Consider the following 18,423-nt stretch of genomic DNA (forward strand, 5'->3'; position numbering starts at 1 on the left):
TCTACAAAGTCTTTTGCAAGAAGTGCTTCAGCTCACCTTTTGCTAACATAACATTGGCTGGCCTGGCTCTCTGAATGACTCTTCTCTCCCTTGCTTATGTGTTTTACCTTCCTTCCAGGAAAGTGTTAACTAACTTTGCATTGGGGGTTATTTTGAAAGTACTTATCTGCTTAAGGATATCTGTGTGAATACTTGTTTTATTCTGAACTCTTTTCTTGAACACTTATCTCGGATATTCTATATGCAACAGTGATAAATTAATGTCAACAGCACCCTAACTATTGAAGTCACCTGAGGGTGTAGGTAGTGCCTATATGCCATCACAAATGGTTATTTGCTGATTTAGACAACTAAGAGTATGTATTTTGTGGAGTGTATTTGTGTGTTGCTTTATATTGCTCACTTCTGAAGAAGGCTTATTCTAACTGACTGAGAAATAAATTAATACTTGTTTAATCAAGAAACTTTGTGTGTAAGTCTTTATTTGAATACGTGTCACTGTGAATCTCGGTGTAACTCCCCTACAGCTGACATTGACCGCTCTTGAGATGAGCCTGGCTGCTCAACATGCTACCAGCCTGTGTAGTACAGACTTGTACCAAAGGTTGGGTTCCTATTGCCAGGAGGTCAGGGTTGTTGTAGTGCACCCAAAGGGTACTGCATACAATCTTGCCTAACGACTCCTGTAGCTATTTCCTGCAACCAGATCTGCCTGCTGAGTGACAGCTTCTGTGCTGACCCTTGTTTCATGCGACGGAGGTCTCTGAAAAGGACGTCACCTTTCCTTGGACTGGTCGAACAATCAAAGACCTGCATTTCGAGCCATCCCACGACGAGCTGTGACCTTCCTGGGCTGCAAACTGCCAATACACTGGGACGTCGAGGCTGAGTGCTGAAGAACGAATCTGTCTGAAACTTGTATTGTCTTCTGAAGAACGAATCTGTCTGAAACTTTGGACTCCTGCCAGGCCTCAAGAGGCAAGAGTCCACTATTGAAGGCCCCTCACCAGAGTGCTGGATGGGGAAAGTGAGGCGAATAGTTCAGACGAAAACCGTTCTTCATCTGGTGCCTTGAATAGGGTGCCAAAACCATGAGAAACTACAAAGAATCCTCTGATGGAGCCTTTCCACTGGACTGCTGGGGCAAAATCCCCTCCAGTGTCCTTTCTTTCATCTGACAACAAAGAATTCGATGACTGGATCCTGCAGCTGCTAATTGGTGAGGGCGCCCGCCTGCATCATCTACATTGCTGAGGTACTGGGAGACTCGAGGTAATACTTACCTAGAGGCGTTATGCCCCTCCTGCTTTGCTAGAGTGGTGATTCGTGTGTTCGGGAGTTTACCCATACACATTCACCCCAGGCCTAATGCTTGTGTATATGCAGGCAGTCTGCCGACTTCCCTGAACCATTTTAGCAACTACAAAGTATTGTACTTGCTTGTTGGAGAAGAAATCCTCTGGAACTCTGACTTTTCCACAATTTCTCCTGCATCGTTGGGCCTACAGCTGGCCACTGGTGCACCAATGTCCCGTTCTGCCTCTGAGAACACTCCTGTCTAGATGGGGAAGGACTGCTTAAGCATAAAACTCTGTGAAGAAAAGTATTACCAAGTGCTGCAAAGCACTTACTTGTTAATGTGGGTAGTGTAAATGCATTCCTCAAGCAGAATAAATTACAGTACTACAAAGTGATTTTTCTTGGTATAGGCCGATTTGACTGACAAAAAATGGTCGCAATGACCAAAAGTTCAAAAAATGCTACCACCAAAGGTTTGAACACCAAAATTTCATACCTTTTGGTTGTAGCATTGTAAAAATAAAATTTAAAAAAACGGGCGCTGCGGGGTTGTCCCCCGCATCCCCCCCCGCTCACTATACTTTATGGTATAGTGAGCAGGGGCTGCGGGGGACACCCCTGCAGCCTTCCATTTTAAAAAAATTTAATTTAAAAAAAAAAAGCAAAAGGACCCTGTGGCGCCGATTCCCGATCACGGAAGTGAAAGGGAACTGGCGCTGCAGGAGCCCAGCGTGAAGATGAGGTAAGTGGGGTTTGTTTATGTTGGGGGGTGTGGGTGGTGGTGTGGTGTGGGTGGGGGGGTGTTATGGGTATCTGTGTGTTCGCATGAGAAAGGTGCAAACTTTTGGTAGTTCGCACCTTTCTCATGTGAACGTTTCGGCCGTGGTAGTTTCTGCCGCGGCCAAATCACTTAGTATGCATTTCAAGGTAAGAAAAATTAATCTAACATTCTAAATGTCTTTTACACTGTAGAATATGTATTGGTATTATACGATTTGTTTGGTAGTACTTACCTTTCAAAAGAATTCTCTTTGCCCGTGTATACATAAAATAAACCATTATTTTTACATGACTGAGTGTAGAAGTGTCTCTTTGGACCATATGTATGCCACACGTTTTGTACCTTCCTACAGCCCTCTCCCCCTCCTAAAATAATCCTGAATGCTCTACCATAGCTACCCTTACCTTGAGTGGTACATATCTATACTAAGAGTTGAAGCTCTGTATTGCCCAAGGGAAAGTCTCATAAAGTCCTAACTATGGACTTTAGAAAAGCTGTCCTAAACTACATGATTTGTGCAGCCTGCCAATAGAAATCCTAGGTCCTAGACAAGAAAAATCAGTGTTTCTTGAGGCTTCTAAAGACACTGAAGGGGAGGCGGTGACGCTCTGTCCCTAATAAATAACATGCATACATACTTGCATGCAGAGTGTTTGTTTTCATGTGATCTTGGTGTGTTTGGGGGTGGTCTCTTTTGGGAAACAGCGGTCTAAGGGATCAATGGTGTCGGGTCACAAAACCTAGCACAACCAAGACACCAACTTCAATACTTTTAAGAGGTTGATGTAAATCACTGCTGCAATGTGCCAAAAGTGAACTCTGAAGATTTTTTTTTAAAAAGCAGGCGCATCTCAAATGCCGGCAGGTCTTTGGAGGGATAGGGTCCTGAAGCTTTAGCTTTTAAAACAAAGCTACATTTCTGTACAATGCTTCTTGGGGTTCTGTTATTAGATTGCTGTTGAATGTATTTATCTGCTCTGTTGCACATGTTAACACTGCTTTTACCTTTTTACTCTTTCCCACCTCCTTTTCCAATTTAGGGAGCTGGGACCGATGAGGGATGCCTGATTGAGATTTTGGCTTCTCGTTCACCTGAGGAAATCCGTTTGATCAATGCGACCTACAGACACAGTATGTGGTGCAGTGGGAAGGCAGGGGACGACCTTTACTTTAGAAAAAGAACGAAATTGCTCTTTTGGATGTTTATGCCATTGTTCCTTTTTTAAACACCTTGCAGTAAGTCCACTAAAAGCAATATGAAACACATAACTGTAGTCTACATAGTTGAAAAACAGAAGTCTGCATAATTACCTGTTTGCAAAAGGTCTTGGAGGGTTGAGCGCCCTGCTGCACAGATGTGTGCAGATCCTGAAGGCAACTAGTTCATCAAGACAAAATTCCCCCCTCGGACAGATAAACAATTAATCTGAGTTTGGTCCTTGCCCCATTGTTGAGGGGGGGTGGGAGGGGCCTTGGTGCACGGCCCACATTAATGTTGTGTTCATTTTTAGAGGTCTTTGAGAATTGCCTTGTTTCACTGCATACTTTCCATTTGTTTGTAGAATATGGAAAGTCTCTGGAAGATGACATTTGCTCCGACACATCGATGATGTTCCAGAGAGTGCTGGTGTCTTTATCAGCAGTAAGTTCACACACTTTGTCTTTTAATTACAGGAGGGATACCTGGGGTTCTCAAACGTAACATTACTTTGTTTCTCTTTTTTTGGCACCTGGCATAATTGATTAAGTTGTTTTTAAGGGAATTCAATTCTTCAGACCTGAAAACAGCTTCATGAAACGGGGGTGATCCGGGGGAAGGAGGGGCCAAGATGTGAATCTGAGAGTTTATTGCACTTGACTCCCCCATCCCACAGAAAAATCCTTTTAACCTCCTGTTTAAAATGCCTGAAAGGATGGTTTAACCATCAAAAGGAATGCAGGGGACCCCACCCCTAACCACATAAGTATCTTTCCCATTCCCTATTCGAAAGGAGTAATGTGAAGGTGGTCTGCTGCTTTCTGTCTGGAGTGTTAGCATTAGAAAGCATTGACCTACAAGAATGGCTATTGTGGCCTACCCGATACATTCTGCCCCTGGTGAGGTGCAGCCACCAAAGACTGGAGCTTGTCAATGGTAGGGCTCATAGCTGTTGACTATTCTGAATGTGGTGCGCCTTATGTTAGGTTATGTTTAATGTGATCTATACTGTGCATCGTTCTCTCTAGGCACTCAGGCGTATCTGAAGAGCAAGAATGGGAGGGGTGAGTTAGTTAGTATAGGAGAGGCACAGCACAAGTGTGTTTGCTGTTCTTATGGTAGTTTCAGTTCGGAAAATAGGTTACTGTGTGGGTGTGTGTGGCATAGTTGGTGAGGATATGGTGTCAGAAGCTGGACTATGATAATGGTGAGAGGAGGTTAGAGGTGATGAATATATCATCCATCGGGGAGGAATAGCATTTGTGTAAATGTTATACTGTGATTTAAGTGTCAACTTGCAGTGGTCACAGACCGAATAACCAGCAACCATTCCATGGATATGATGGAGCAGTCATATAAATTATTATTTTTTTAACAAGTCTTGGGTGTATCATTCCCAGACTAGTGATTTGGGAGTTTATCATAGGCCGATCCATCTAAGAGAGGGCCCCTTTGGCAAAGATGGTTAGGTAACAATAGGTGTACGTTATTTGAACCTGCTCTGCACACCAACCTCCGTAGAGTGGTCAATGTTCTAAATCTTATTGGTTGCGTCAATCGGGGAGAAGGGGGTTGTGGCATGAAACTGACTGGGGATCGCAGTACTTGAAATTACTTTGAATCCTATGGCAGGCATCTCCTGGTCTTACCACAAACCATTTCTGCAAGCAGCATTCTTCTGCTCTGCTTGGCCACCGGAGTCTTCCAGTCAATGATTTTTGTGATGTTCCATCTGATGTTTGTGCTAATTGCTGGGGTGGTATGGTGGTTGGCCTGCTTGCTTGTAGTGGTCAAAAAGAGTTCATTTTCATGAAAGTTAAGTGGTTTATTTTGCAAATGGATGGTCCACAAGATCAAATGCCATGGACAAGTCCATCGGACGCGCTGTTTGTCCCATGTCCGTTACAAAGTAGTCTATATTTCAGATCCTGCAGTGCAGTCTGTCCTTTTGCGCTTGCCTAACGCCGGACTGCCATTTATTTAAAATATTTTGATTGTTCAGATGTTCCAGAATATGAATATATGCAATGCGATTGTAATAAGTGTTAGTGATTGGCCTCTTCCCATTGGTTCAAGGTAATTATAGGCCTGTCTTTAACGGGGGATAACCCAGGCATTCTTGTGCGTCTGTCACATGGCTTTCCTTAAGATGCATTTACATGCTTGGCCAGAACCCCTATCAGAGCGGGCGGACAAGCTTTATTTATTTTTTACATTTGCATAGCGCTCATACAGCCTTGGGCATCCCAGCGCTGTTACTTGTGTGTGGCTTAGTTACAGAGAAAATACCATTTGCATATTAGTAGTATACATAACTTACATTTGAAACATTCTCCTCTTGCAGGCATATTTTTCAAGTTAGCTGGAGAGTACTACGAGTTTATAAGAAGAGCATTGTTTTCACCGCTTTGCGGAATGCCAGATGCAAGTTTTTGCCTCGTAGGGGTGGTGACAGGGTGTTCCACTGCATTGCTGCTAGGTATGGGAAGCTGGCGCCACCTGCTCGGGCTCTTTTGATTTTAGGAACTGAGAGCAAATTTGTGTAGGGAGTTTGGATCGGTCTTGTGAAGGATATGAGGTGTATTCTTTCCGAGGGGTAGGCAGGGGCCGTTTGGTGGATACACTTATGCGTGAGGGTAAGAGCCTTAAAGATAACTCTCTTTAACTGGGAGCCAGTGCGCCTGTTTCTTGGCGGCAGTGATGTGTTCTCTTTTCGGAATGCCGCTGCGCGCAGAACATTGTTTTGGATGACTTGTAGTTTTGCCATGTTTTTTGTAGATGTGCCCAGGAAGAGGTCATTACAGTAATCCAGTCTTGATCCTGGAATGGCTCTAGCCATGATGATGCAGTGGCCTTGGAGAGGAACGGTCTGGCCATGTTCATGAGTTTGGCATGGTATGCCGCTGAGGAGGCAATAGCGTTGAATTGCCTGGTCATGGATAGGTTGGAGTCGAGCGAGTCCCAGTGTTTTTACTGAGTCAGCAACTGGGATTCTGATGCAGTCAATGATGAAATGGCTGAAATGAGAGTCCAGGTTCTTGAGTGTTTTAGGGGAACCTACCAGGAGCAGCTCAATCTTGTCTGAGTTCAGAGTCCATTCGCCGCCATCCATACTTGGATAGTGGTGTAGATGTCATTGAGGGTCTTGGTCGTCTCCTGATCTACTTAACAATATCGTCCAGACTCCAGCCTTTGAACAACCGCCACTAACTGGGAGATGCATAACTGTACTACACATGGAACCTTGGTAGAGTGGCAGAATAGTCAGGCTTATAAGAGGAAGATGTGAGCTGTAGGTAAGTGCACTGAACCTAGCTAGTAATGCAATTCAAAAACACTTACACATAAATGTATATCAAAATGTATTCTAGCAAAACCAAAGTCTTTTGGAAGGAAAATGGTTGGTAAGGTAAATACTAACAGAGCTTAAGGTTCTATATGCAGTTTCTTTGCATAACCAGGCCTTTAAAGTCCAAAACTGAATCCTTGCTAAAAGGCAGTTCAGAGAGGCTCAAGGTCTTGGAAAGCAGCAGAACAATGTGGATATTTTCTAGTCTCCAAAGATGCAAGAGGATCACACCAACATTGGAGACCCTGTTAAAGGACTTGCTATAGGGACTCAGCAGCTTGGGCCGGAGGTAAGAGGGGGATACCCTGGACACCTCTTTGTGCACTCAAACACTATAGAGTGACTTTTCAGATTAAGGTAAATGTTTGTGGCTGCATTCTCCTCTGTAGCAGCGCTGGACCTGACCTCCAGATTCCTTGGTCTGTTGACGAAAGGAAGGGCAATGGATGGGATCTCTCTGCAGCAGTCTTGAGGGAGGACTACTGGCATGGTTTTCATCAGCTTTTCTGGTCAGTCTGCAGTTTGGGCAGCATTTCTGCAGTACCAACAAAGGACACGATTTGCCTGGTCAATCTACTTCGATTCCTGAAGTACTGCCCTCTGGGACTTGGATTTTCTCTGGAGGTTTACCTGAACCTCAGCAAAGATTTGGCCTGATTCGGCCTTGGCAAGACGATGCACTACGATCGGGTCGGAGGTCTCATGGTATTGGCTGTCTGCAGCTCTGGAGTGCCTTAACCCCTCGGAAGGTGGCTCAGATGTAGTTCGTTTTAGGGCTGGTTGTTTCGTTCCACCAGCCAAAGGGAAGGAGTCGTTCTCTAAAGAGTGCCTCTGTCGCATAGGAAACGGAGTCAGGACAGCAGTGGTCACTTCACGGTGTTGAAAATGGTCTGTAGGTGTCTCTGCTCATAGTCCTCTTTGTTTATTTCAGTTTCCAGTGGTCCGCTTGCCCTTCACCTCTGGAACCTCATCTTTTATTCAGTTTCAGTACTTGGGTGCCCCTATTGTGCACTGTGAATACAGTCTGCGGTAAGAAATAGCACAATAGTCGGTTGAACACGTCCACTGCCTCCAACCATAACCAGAAGGTTGTCTGTGTCTAAAAAGTCACAGGAGCAGAGAGAGGGGGGGGATACTAAGTATCCCCTTGCCACTCCACATAAGGTAGTGTGGGCTAAAGTTTTAGGAGGGATACAAAGTATCTCCCTATCCCTAAGAACTGTAGAAATTAAGGATAAGGTAAGAATCTCAAAAGAGAACCCAAGGGGTTCCCAACAACAGTACCCATGAGGGGCTTTGTGCTGCAAAAGTAAAACTCAGATTCCTGAAAAGAGATATGGAGGGAAGTAGCCTCCATAGAAAAAGTAAAACGCAGAGAACGTAGTTACAAAAAGTTGAGCACATAAGAATGAATGAGTGGGAAAAGGCTCCATACATTCAGGATATAAAGAAAAATGTCCAAAAGCTCAGCAAAAGATGCTATGGTGTCTCACTAGTCACTAGGAGAGGGGATGAAGTACAACAATGATAAATCTTCCTAACAAACTTGACGAGTTGGTTAAAGCCTAAATTACTTGGTGAGATCTCAAGGGTTTTAGCTAAGTGATCATTTTCACATCCCAGCCACAGATTAAAGTCTCTGAATACCATGCCCTTAGTTGCGGGTTTTAGTAGTGGTAACTACAGATTGTAGAATTGGGATGTAAAATCGGGTATAATGGAGGGAAGTCTATAAACGAAAATCACATTCATAGTACTTTCTGCATCCGTCCTGATTTTTACCTGGAGCATTTCACATCCCTCTCAGTAGGGCGTGTCAACCTCCAACGCCTTCCATCTCGTCTATCCTGTTATAGCAAACTATAGCCTGTAGGAATAGCCAGGGAAATGGCTGATCCAGCGGCACTGTGTAACCATGTTTCCGTCAACGCAAATAGATCTACAACCTGATCAACTATATGCTATGGTTCATCAGGGATCTTGTATTCAGCAGAACTATTTTCAATCCCAAATTGGTTTCCCTTTATGTAGCGTTGTCACTGCATATGTATAACTTTATTTTCATCTCCCTAGAAGGACTTCCACATCTTTTGCATCTACAGCAATCATCTCATTAGACGGCATGGGATTGTTAACGCGACTCTGGCAGCCAGTGCTAATCTCCTTCTGCCCTGTCATGGTATCAACTGAACGTGGGCTCCTTTTAAATTACGTGCCCCTTGAATTAAAAGGGAGTTGTGCTCAATACTTCCTGCTCCAGCCTTAAGCTCGGCTGGTTTTTAGGATTACTGGAAGCAAATGAGTTGCCTCAGCCGTGTAGTGTGCTATAGCAGCCGCTCTGCAAGCCACGGCCATAGTCTTTTGCTCGTTATAAATAGTGGGTATTTTTGACTGAGCACATTTAATCAACTCAAGAGGATGCATTATAAGATCAAGAACCAGCACTTACTTACAGGAAAAGGACGCGAGTGCCGAACGGCACAGACCAGCGCTGACATGTCTGACCAATAAGAAATGGCACACGGGAAGGAACGATGGGAAGTGTAGTTCCCACTCGTTCTATCCCGGATGTGAAAGTCCAATCTAGGTGGCACTAGAAATCAGGTTCACAGAATACATACAGCAAAGTGTACAAGCTAGCAAACGGAGAAGGCAATGTAAAAATAAATCCACAGGTAATCTAACGGCAAAATGAAATAAAATCAGAAATGTGCACAGAATATGCTAAAATGAATTAAAATGATGCAGACAAACTCCTTGAAACTGCAAAAATATAATGATCAAATAACGGGTCTAATAACAGTCGCATAAAATAATGGCAATGTAGCATGGTGTTGCAGAGTCCAGATTCTTCCAGTCTCAATTGGGAACGTATGGTTGGTGGTGTGAAACACTACCCATTGTGTCATGGAGTACAGGACCTGTGAGATTGTGTCCCATATTGAGAGGAATATCAATTCCGTCACATGTCAGTGTAAATCCTACTTTTTCATTGTCCAGTAGGTCATTTAATTTTATTGGGCTATGGATCAAGGATGTTGTAAATGCATCAATTGTTTATGGGGTCATCTCTTTTTCTAGAGGTATAATAACAGACTTACTTTACCAATTTTTGTTTCAAGCAAGCGGTTAATGAGATTGTCGTTATAGGTGTTGGTTGGTAAGGGTCTGTTAGTGAGCATTGTCACTCTCCTTCACATGTTTGACTATCTTCTGTGGAGATAACGGTGAAGTGATTGAGGGTTTTGGTTCTTTGGGGTTTTTATTGAGGATGATTTGCATCAGTCCTTTGTGACAGGTCTATGGCTTGCTGGATGTCTTAACTTTGTTTTTAAAATGGTTTGTGAGGGTAGATGGTTGTAGAATGCAGATTTTTTTTACCTTGATGATAAACCTCACCCTTTTCGTACCCTGGTTGCCTCCTGTTGCTCCCAACGACATGTATGGCTCTGTTGCTTCCTAGCTACGTTTGCACTATATGAAACGCAAATCTATCTCTGCATGTTGCTTCTGATTTGTTCTGCGTAGTGTCATTTTATGGCCTGTAGTGAATAAGATTGGTAGTGGTAGGTTTGGTGGCAGGTAATAGTGAGCATTTACAAATAACCACTGTAGCGCACTGGGTTTAGGATTTCTGTCAGGCTCTCATGTGCTACAATATTCAACCCACCTTTTTGGGATTGGTGTAGAGTGACTAATTTGGGTCTCCTAATTTTGTCACCAGACTCAAGGGGCTCTCTGCAGTCCATGTTAGATGGCCTGTCTGATATCCAAAATCAGCCCTTTTTTGGGAGGCCATCTGTCATCACAAGTACTCCCGGCTGACAAACTGGCTGGAACTCATTGTGGGCATCTTGGAGGCTCTGCTGGGATCCTGTTGCGCTGCCCTCCACCAGGAGAGGTGCCTACAGGACGACCAAAGGTCAATCGCCAGGTTAAAGATGTGCCTCCGGATCTTGTCCGGGATCAATTCATGGAGTGCATCCATGAAGATCTCTGTGAGGGTCCCTCCTTCACTGTGGAACTGGGTGTGTGTTTTCCATACAACGTGAGGTCTCAGGAGGATTTTAAAGATGAGTGGGGATTATCGACTCAAACCCGGAATCAGATGACCCTGCACAGCGACAATAGCTGTGAGCCTTGCTTCCCAGATTTTTTATTTTGGTCACCTGGGGCCTTTCCTAACTTTGGGGGGGGGGGGGTTGTGCCCTGCAATTCCTTCTCTTGACCTGCCAACCCTCTACTCCCAATACAAATCCTATGGAAATGATTGCTTACCTTAGCGCTATGCAGTGCTGATCCAGAGTGGTGGTGTCTGGTTCATTACATATGGGGGTCTTCCTGAAGAACCCCATGGGTGGTAGTTGTTCCTCTTAAAACTGGACTGAATTCCCTTTTTAGTCCCCATCTTTGCATTGTTGCTATTGCCCTGCACTAACTGATCATTGGTACTGTGCCTTCCTGGCTACTGTGCTCCATTCTCCGTATACCTAAAAGACTTGGCGACTTTGGGTAGACTAGGGCTGGGCTTGCAAAGTTAACATACAGTGCTGGGTTTCACTGCGGGATAATATCACTTGCTCCCTTCTCGAAAAGATTGCATCACATGTATGTGTTTTATGCCAGACATTTAAAGTAGAGCGTAACCATTTGTGGGTGACGTAACTGTGAGTTGTATATATGATTCAATGTGTTTTCACTTTGTCTAAAGTGTGCCTAGTGCAGTTGTGTTTTTATAACTTATCTGTGAGGACCCTTTACGTACCTGTCCTGTTAAGTGTTAACTGTACTACATAGCAGTACCCTCTTCCTCCTTAGTTCAGTCTTGCTGCTTGGTCTTGACTACTTAAGTGAGTGGCTTTGCTCAACTCGGGTTGTAAGAAACCTTTGTTGGCCTTTCGAAGTACTATCCCAGAGAGAGACCTTGAAAATCCTTTACCCACAGACAAACTAGTAAATATCGGTCCACTAATAGAAATCTGAGTGACCGAGTTCTGCAAAAAAAGTCCATATGGAACTGAAGGAGCTAACCAGAGGTCTGATGCAGGACCATTTGGATACAGGACGTCTGTTTTAGAAGCTCTAGGGGAAAAGAATGGGGGCAAACTGCTCAATCCGTATGAATACTGAATTTAGACCAGGTGTTCACAGCAGATGGTGGTTAGTTCTTTCAAAAGTTTCCTGCCATGACTTCAGTTTTGAAAGTGTTAATGGTGGGGGGGGGGGAACCATCCAGCACGAAAGAGACCATTAAAAGGCCAACCCAGCAGAGGGCATTGTAATGGGAAGAGGCCAAGGCTGACCAAGGCAGCAACCGCCAGTCAGTACTCTGTCCAGGTGGGACCAGGACCAGATATTCTGTAGGCCCTTGGTCCAGCTGGCCTCTCAGGCAGATGCTGAAGAGAGGCCTTAGAAGCTTGCTGTTCTTAGGCAGGTCAGTGTAAGGGTGTAAAGGCCATGTTCTCTCTAACCAAGAGATTTACCCTATATTGGGGTGGGGGTGCGGGGGAGAGGCACTTTGTCCCTTGTGAGAAGAAATAAGAGGGGTAAGAAATCCTGTAGTAACTGGGTCCTATACCTAATCGTGAACAGTCAGTTTAAAACCCTGAATCTGGAAGAAATGAACCAGGCAGGTTTTCCTGGTGTGGATTACAAATAGTCCCTGACTGCATAGCTGCCATCCAGTCCTGGTGCGCCTCCAATGTTCTCTGCCTCAACGCCTGTTGGGCAAGATTGTATGCAGTACCCTGTGGGAGACTGCACCCGCCTTGTCCTCTTGGCAATAGTTAACCCAACCTTTGGTATAAGCATGTACTACACACCTTGGTAGAGTGACGAGCAGCCATGGTTATCTGAAGAGGGGTCAATGTGAGCTGTAGGGTGGTAATATAGTTTCACAGTGACAAGTATCCAAATAAAACTTATACTCATTAACTATACTCATTGTTAAATAAACAATTATTTAACAGTCAGTTTAAATAAGCCTTCTTTAGAAGGGAGAAAATATGTAACACTTAAAATATACTTTTAAAAAAATGCACGCACTCAGTTTCAGTAAATCAGTAGATGCCCATTTGGGATGGCACACCGACTCTTCATACACCCTGAGGTGACTTAAATAACTAGGACACTGTGGACATTGATCTTCACTGGGACATTTACAGCAATACCGAGTTTGATGTTGGAAAACGTTCGCGGGAGAACACATTGGTTAACAAGTTTCTCAAACCGGTAAGTACTTTTGAATCACCTCCCCCAGCCCCCACCCCCCAATGCAATGCAGATCAACCCTTTCCTGGCTGCACAAGTAAAGAATGTGACTTTTTGGAGGGACAGATCAAAACAGTCAGAGGTTAGAAGAGTCTATCAGGGAGCCAGGACAGCCAATGTCAATTGAGCAAAGTCTAGGGGAGCTGAAGTTCTTCTTGAAGTTAAATAAAACGTCTTGCACACTGTTGGGCCACAAGCTGGGAGGCTTGTGATGGGCAAAGCTTCAGTCAACTCTGCAAAAGGTAAGGCAAGTCTCAACTGCGAGCTAGCAAGTTACACAGCAAGAGGCAGGTACCCCTTAGTTTACAGTACCTTAGGTCTGAAGAAATTGGTTCCAGCTGGCTTCTGTTCCTGTTGTAGTATGGCAGATCCTGTTGTTCCTGAGCCTCAGTTGTGGTGACAAGAGGGAAGAATTCTGGGGACTCCTGCACTACAGTTAGGTCAGCAGCAGCAATGGGCAAACTTCATATCAGAGGCACCTCGCGGTTTCAGCTTCTCGCGAATAGCACCACTGCAGTTCTCGGACATTTGGTGGACTTTCCCTGCTTCTGGGTTCCAGCACTCTGAGGTGGCTCGGCTTGGTTAGTCCTGCTTCATGGTAGTCCAGAGGATCTTCCTGGAGGGCGGGGTCTGACTTAAAAACAATGCACTCAGTTCTGGTATTCCTCTCCCTGGCAATCGGTTCCTGCAGCAGCGGTGTAAGCAGCAATGGAAGTACAGCCAGCTCCGAGAGGAGTTTGTCTTGGGGTCAATTGGTCCCACCAAACCAAGGGGAGAAGACATCCATTGCAGGGCTTCTCTAGTTGAGGAGAATTCGGAGCTTCAACACTGCAGCAGGGCTTCACCTGGCAAACCAACGGTCCAGGAGTTGTAGCAGGCGTCTATCCTAGTTCTTTGGATTTCTTAGTCCAGTGGTCGACTCCAAGCAAAAGACCTCGCCTTTTTAATGCAGGTTTCTCCCATTCATGCGCAGCCTAGTTGTCAATCGCACAGCAGGGTGTCTGTCCTCCAAGGCCAGCCAGCTGGCCAATCACCTTTTTGGGTGTATTCCTGTAACCAAGAAGACTAAACTCAGGGATTTTCAGGCACCTCCCTTGCTTCCTGCCCTGCCAGACATGCTGGAGCCAGAGGTGGGCTTCACCAGTGAATCCTGCCAAAGACTAAATAATCAAAGGGACCAAACCTGGATTGGCGTGCAGGTTAAATCTCATGAAGGACCTTTCCAACAAGAAATGGCGAAAAAATACCAGGGCCATTTTGACAAAATGGGCACCCAGGGGTGCTTTACTGCAGCTGCGATTGCAGCCTGCAGTCGAAACACTCAATGGTAGTAAAAAGTAAACTACTGCCACCAGCCATTAATTGCAGTAAGGGTAACATAAAGATGTTATGAGAAGCTAGACAAAGGGGGATACTAAGTAACCCCTCCAGCACCCCACTGTAAGGTAGTGTGTGTGTGGAGTCTAGAAAGTTGAATGTAAATAAAGTCAATTTCACTCCACTGCTCTTGGAAACAGATTTCCCAAAGGTTTAAATACCTTCTCTTGGATGAACTACTAAGTCTTCCCTGTGCCACTGCACTGAAGGCGCTGTGTGTCCTAATGTGAAAAGATGCCTATGGAGTTTGTCAGACTCCAAACGAAACACTGAGTTCAAATCACAGAAAAATACATGAGTGGGGGAAAAAGGTCTCACTCTCACCAGGATCAAATTAAAAGTCCTAAAGTCCTGCAAAAGTGCTGGTGGTCTCTAAGGTAGAAGGGGGAATTGGCGCATTTCGGAGAATGCCTGTACAAACGACGATTAACTAACTAACGACGCCTGTAAAATTGATCCTTCCCGTTGGGACCCCTGCTCCCTCCTTCTTCCCTTCACTCTGGCCTTCCTCCTTGGGCTCTCCCCCTGCGCCTTCAACTGAAGCCAGAAACCTTGGATCATCTTAGACTCCTCATTCCTTCCTCCCTCACACTCAGGACATTGTCAAGAAGTGCAACTATCAGCTCTTCCTTCCCAAAGAAATTCTACCTTCTCCAGCATGGGGTCTGGCATGGATTCACATGCTCATGAATATTCCCCGTCGTCAGGCTGGGAATCCTCGGTAAAGAAAAAATCAGTATCAGTTTCGTTTCTGATCTGTCTTTCGTAGTAGTAACCAATCACTGATCTCTGCGTCATACTGACCACAGCCAATGACTGCCCTCCACCTAAACCCCGCCTCTGGCAGCCATCTTCAGATTTTTACCGCACGTTCAAGTGTTGGGATCCTCGTGCTATTGCTCTCGAGCGTTAGTGCTATTTTTTTCACGTTTTTTCTCAAAAAACTTCTATTTTTCGGTCAACAGAGCCTCAAGCTCCACCGTTTCTTCATCCGATCAACGTGGACCTGTGTCGGATTCGTCTACGCCCCTCGAGGGTGAAGATTTCGTCGAGCCACGCTTTTGGAGGACTCCAGAAGTTTCTCAGGCCCATCTCGGACATGGCCCAGGAGAAGGGAAGCTCGACGCCCGGAAAGCTGTTCAGGATCTGCCCTGGATGCCAGCTGCAGAACGTCTTTAAGGAGGACGAACACTCCTTTTGTCTCTACTGCTTACATGAGGACAAGACGCACGTGGAGAAGGACTGTGCGTTTTGCGGCAATATGTCGGAGCGGACCATGAAGGACCGCCATCAACGTCTCGCCAACTGGCTGGAAGGGAAGAGCCCGTCAGGCGAGAAGAAGAGGAAGAAATCCGAGCGGTCTTCTAAGACCTTTGAGGACGCCCCGGCGACGGGGGTCCAACACAAGGCCAAGCACCGTGAGTCCGCTGGCACCGGGAGCGCCGATCGGTCGGGCTCTACGGGCGCCAGGCAGGGCGCACCCTCCCCGGCACCATCAGCCACGAGCCAACGCTCTGGGTCGGGTAAGAGGAAGGGCGAGCACCCGGCGAAGCTCCTGGAGAGGCCCCGGTCTAGCTCGAAGGCCCCATCGGAGGGGGAGCGAGGCAGTGTTCCCCCCTCCCCCCCCCCCCCCTCAAGGATAAGGCGGTGAGCGCACCTAAGGTGGTGAAGGCCTTAATCCATCCGGCCAAGCCCTCTATCGATACTGTCGCGGCGGCCCTGGCTCAGCCTGTGGAGGCTACACCAGTGGTGGCGACCTCGGGGCTCAGAGTCTCCCTGCCACCTCGGAGGGAGTCCTCTTTTGTGCCCATCGATAGGACCCCCGTGAAATCCCCGGCGGGGAAGAAGGGGGGGCAGGGCGTCGTCGTAGATTCGGCCTCAACCTCGGAGGAAGAGCTGATCGAGGTCTTAAGCCACGGCCTTGGTGTGGAAGAAGACCGGCCCGTCGGGATGGATCCCGACGCAGGCGACGACGTCGAGGGTGCCGACGGGGCCCCTGATCGCCCGTCGGATTCCCCTCTGCCAGTGCCGCAAGACAACTCGGCGGCCATTTTGTTGGCTATACAGTCCTTATGCTCAGAGATAAGGACGAGACTACCGTTGCCGACGGAGGAACCTCTCCCGTCGGGGGATCCTGAACCGGGACCTTCTGGTGTTCCCCCGCCCAAGAAAAGAAGGATTCACCCTCCACCTCCTTTTCAGCCGTCGCGCCCCGTCCAGCCCTCCTCCCCGTCCACCCGAGGGGATGATACGGGGACTGACACGGCGGCGACGGGTGCGGACGACGAGCTATACGACGAGGATCTACCGTCGTCACCTCCCACCAGGGCTTCTCCGCCCGACGAGATTGGATCGTTCCACTCCATGATCGCCAGGGCATCCGAGCTTTTCCAACTCTGCCCTGAGGAGAAGAAAAAGGAAGGATTCCTTTATCAATGGCGCGAGGCCAAGAGGAAGACGGTCCTCGCGGTGCCTCTACTGGACGACATTTGGGAGGAGGGCCTCGCCCTCCTCAAGAACCCTTCCACGACGCCAGCTAGAAGAGACCGGTACGAGAAGAAGTACCGGGTCCCGGACGCGGCCCCCCTGCGCCTCCGGGCGCAGCCTACCCCGGACTGCGTCGTCTCCGCGGCGGCCAGGAAGAAAGCAGGGGTGGGGGTGCGGCCTCCACATCGACTTCCCCACCGGACGGCGAGGGAAAGAAATTGGACGCTATGGGACGCAGGGTCATCTCGTCTGCAGCAACGACGATTAAAGCGGCCAACGCCTTGGCTATCGTGGCCCGCTACGACAGGGAGCTATGGTACAAACTGGCTCCCCTGCTGGACTTCCTACCGGACGAGAAGAGGGCGGATGCCCTGGAGATCCTGCAGGAAGGTGAGGTGGCGTCGGACCACGCCATCACTATTGCGACGGACATCGCCGACACTGGGTTTCGCCAGTTGGGCAACGGCGTGTGCCTTAGGCGGCGTGGATGGCTCAAGGCTACGGACTTCCGTCAAGACGTACAGACCAGAGTCCTGGATATGCCGTTCGATGGGAACAACCTGTTTGGGAAAACAGTGGACGATTCCCTTCAGGCCATTAAAGCGGACACTGAGACGGCCCGGGCCCTTGGGGTTCTGCAGCAACGACGGACGCCCTTTCGGAGCAGCGGAGGCAAGGGCGCCTCCAAAGGTTCCGCCGGCGGTTTCTCCACCTACCGTCAAGCGGCCCGCTCGTCGTCTCAGGAGGCCTACAGAGGACGAGGCAAGTCTGGCGGACCCCGCCGTCGTCGCCAAGGAGGTCAAGGCGGCAAAGCCTCGTCGAAACAGGATTGAACCGGCCGTGGGGTCGGGCCCCCACCGAAGCACCCCGGTGGGAGGCCGGCTGGCGAGCTTCGTCAGCGTGTGGGAGTCCATCTCCACCGACCGTTGGGTGCTGGATGCCTTAGCCCGGGGCCAGGCACTCGAGTTTCAAAGAAGGTGCCCGCGCGTCCCCCCCGTGGCCAGGAAAGAGCTTCACGTCCCTCAGCTTCTCCTGGAGGTAAAGGCGATGCTCAGGAAGGGCGCCATCGAACTCGTCCCAAAGAGGCTTCGGGGCTCCGGAGTTTACTCAAGATACTTCCTCGTGAAGAGGACGGCACCCCATCCTAGACCAGCGACGTCTGAACAAGTTCATCAAGGCGCAGAAGTTTCGGATTGTCACCCTCCAGCACGTCCTGGGGCAGCGGGTGGAAGGAGACTTCCTGTCGTCGTTGGATTTGGAGGATGCCTACTTCCATATTCCCATCCTAAAGGGGCACCGAAAATTCCTCAGGTTTGTGGTCCAAGGGCATCACTACCAGTTCAAAGCCCTCCCCTTCGGACTACGGTCGGCACCCAGGGTATTCACCAAGTGCCTTGCACCGGTGGCGGCGCAGCTGCGCCGCGAGGGGATCCACGCCTACCCCTACCTGGACGACTGGCTCATCCGAGCCAAGACGAGGGAGCTCGCCGTGGAGCACACGGCAAGGACCGTCCAACTTCTCACGGACCTGGGATTCTCCCTGAACTACGCCAAGTCCCACCTGGTACCCGCGCAAAACGCACTGTTTCTGGGAGCGAAGCTCGACAGTGTCCCTTCTGGCCTCCCCGTCGGAGGAAAGGACCAGGTCCATCCTGGGCAAGG

At 47.9% G+C, this 18,423-nt stretch overlaps 1 protein-coding gene across 1 annotated transcript in view; it reads left to right on the forward strand.

The window, feature by feature from the left end:
• The window catches only part of ANXA4 (annexin A4), a 222,912-nt gene that overhangs the window by 106,199 nt on the left and 98,290 nt on the right, over positions 1-18,423 (forward strand). The window contains exons 6-7 of the mRNA XM_069618906.1: positions 3,121-3,211; positions 3,643-3,722. Of these exons, the coding sequence (XP_069475007.1) occupies positions 3,121-3,211; positions 3,643-3,722 (171 nt within the window). The remainder of the gene's footprint in view (positions 1-3,120; positions 3,212-3,642; positions 3,723-18,423) is intronic.

The sequence above is a fragment of the Ambystoma mexicanum genome, chromosome 10 (genome assembly GCF_040938575.1).
Source record: "Ambystoma mexicanum isolate Mex_15411 chromosome 10, UKY_AmexF1_1, whole genome shotgun sequence".
NCBI classification, from domain to species: Eukaryota; Metazoa; Chordata; class Amphibia; order Caudata; family Ambystomatidae; genus Ambystoma; species Ambystoma mexicanum.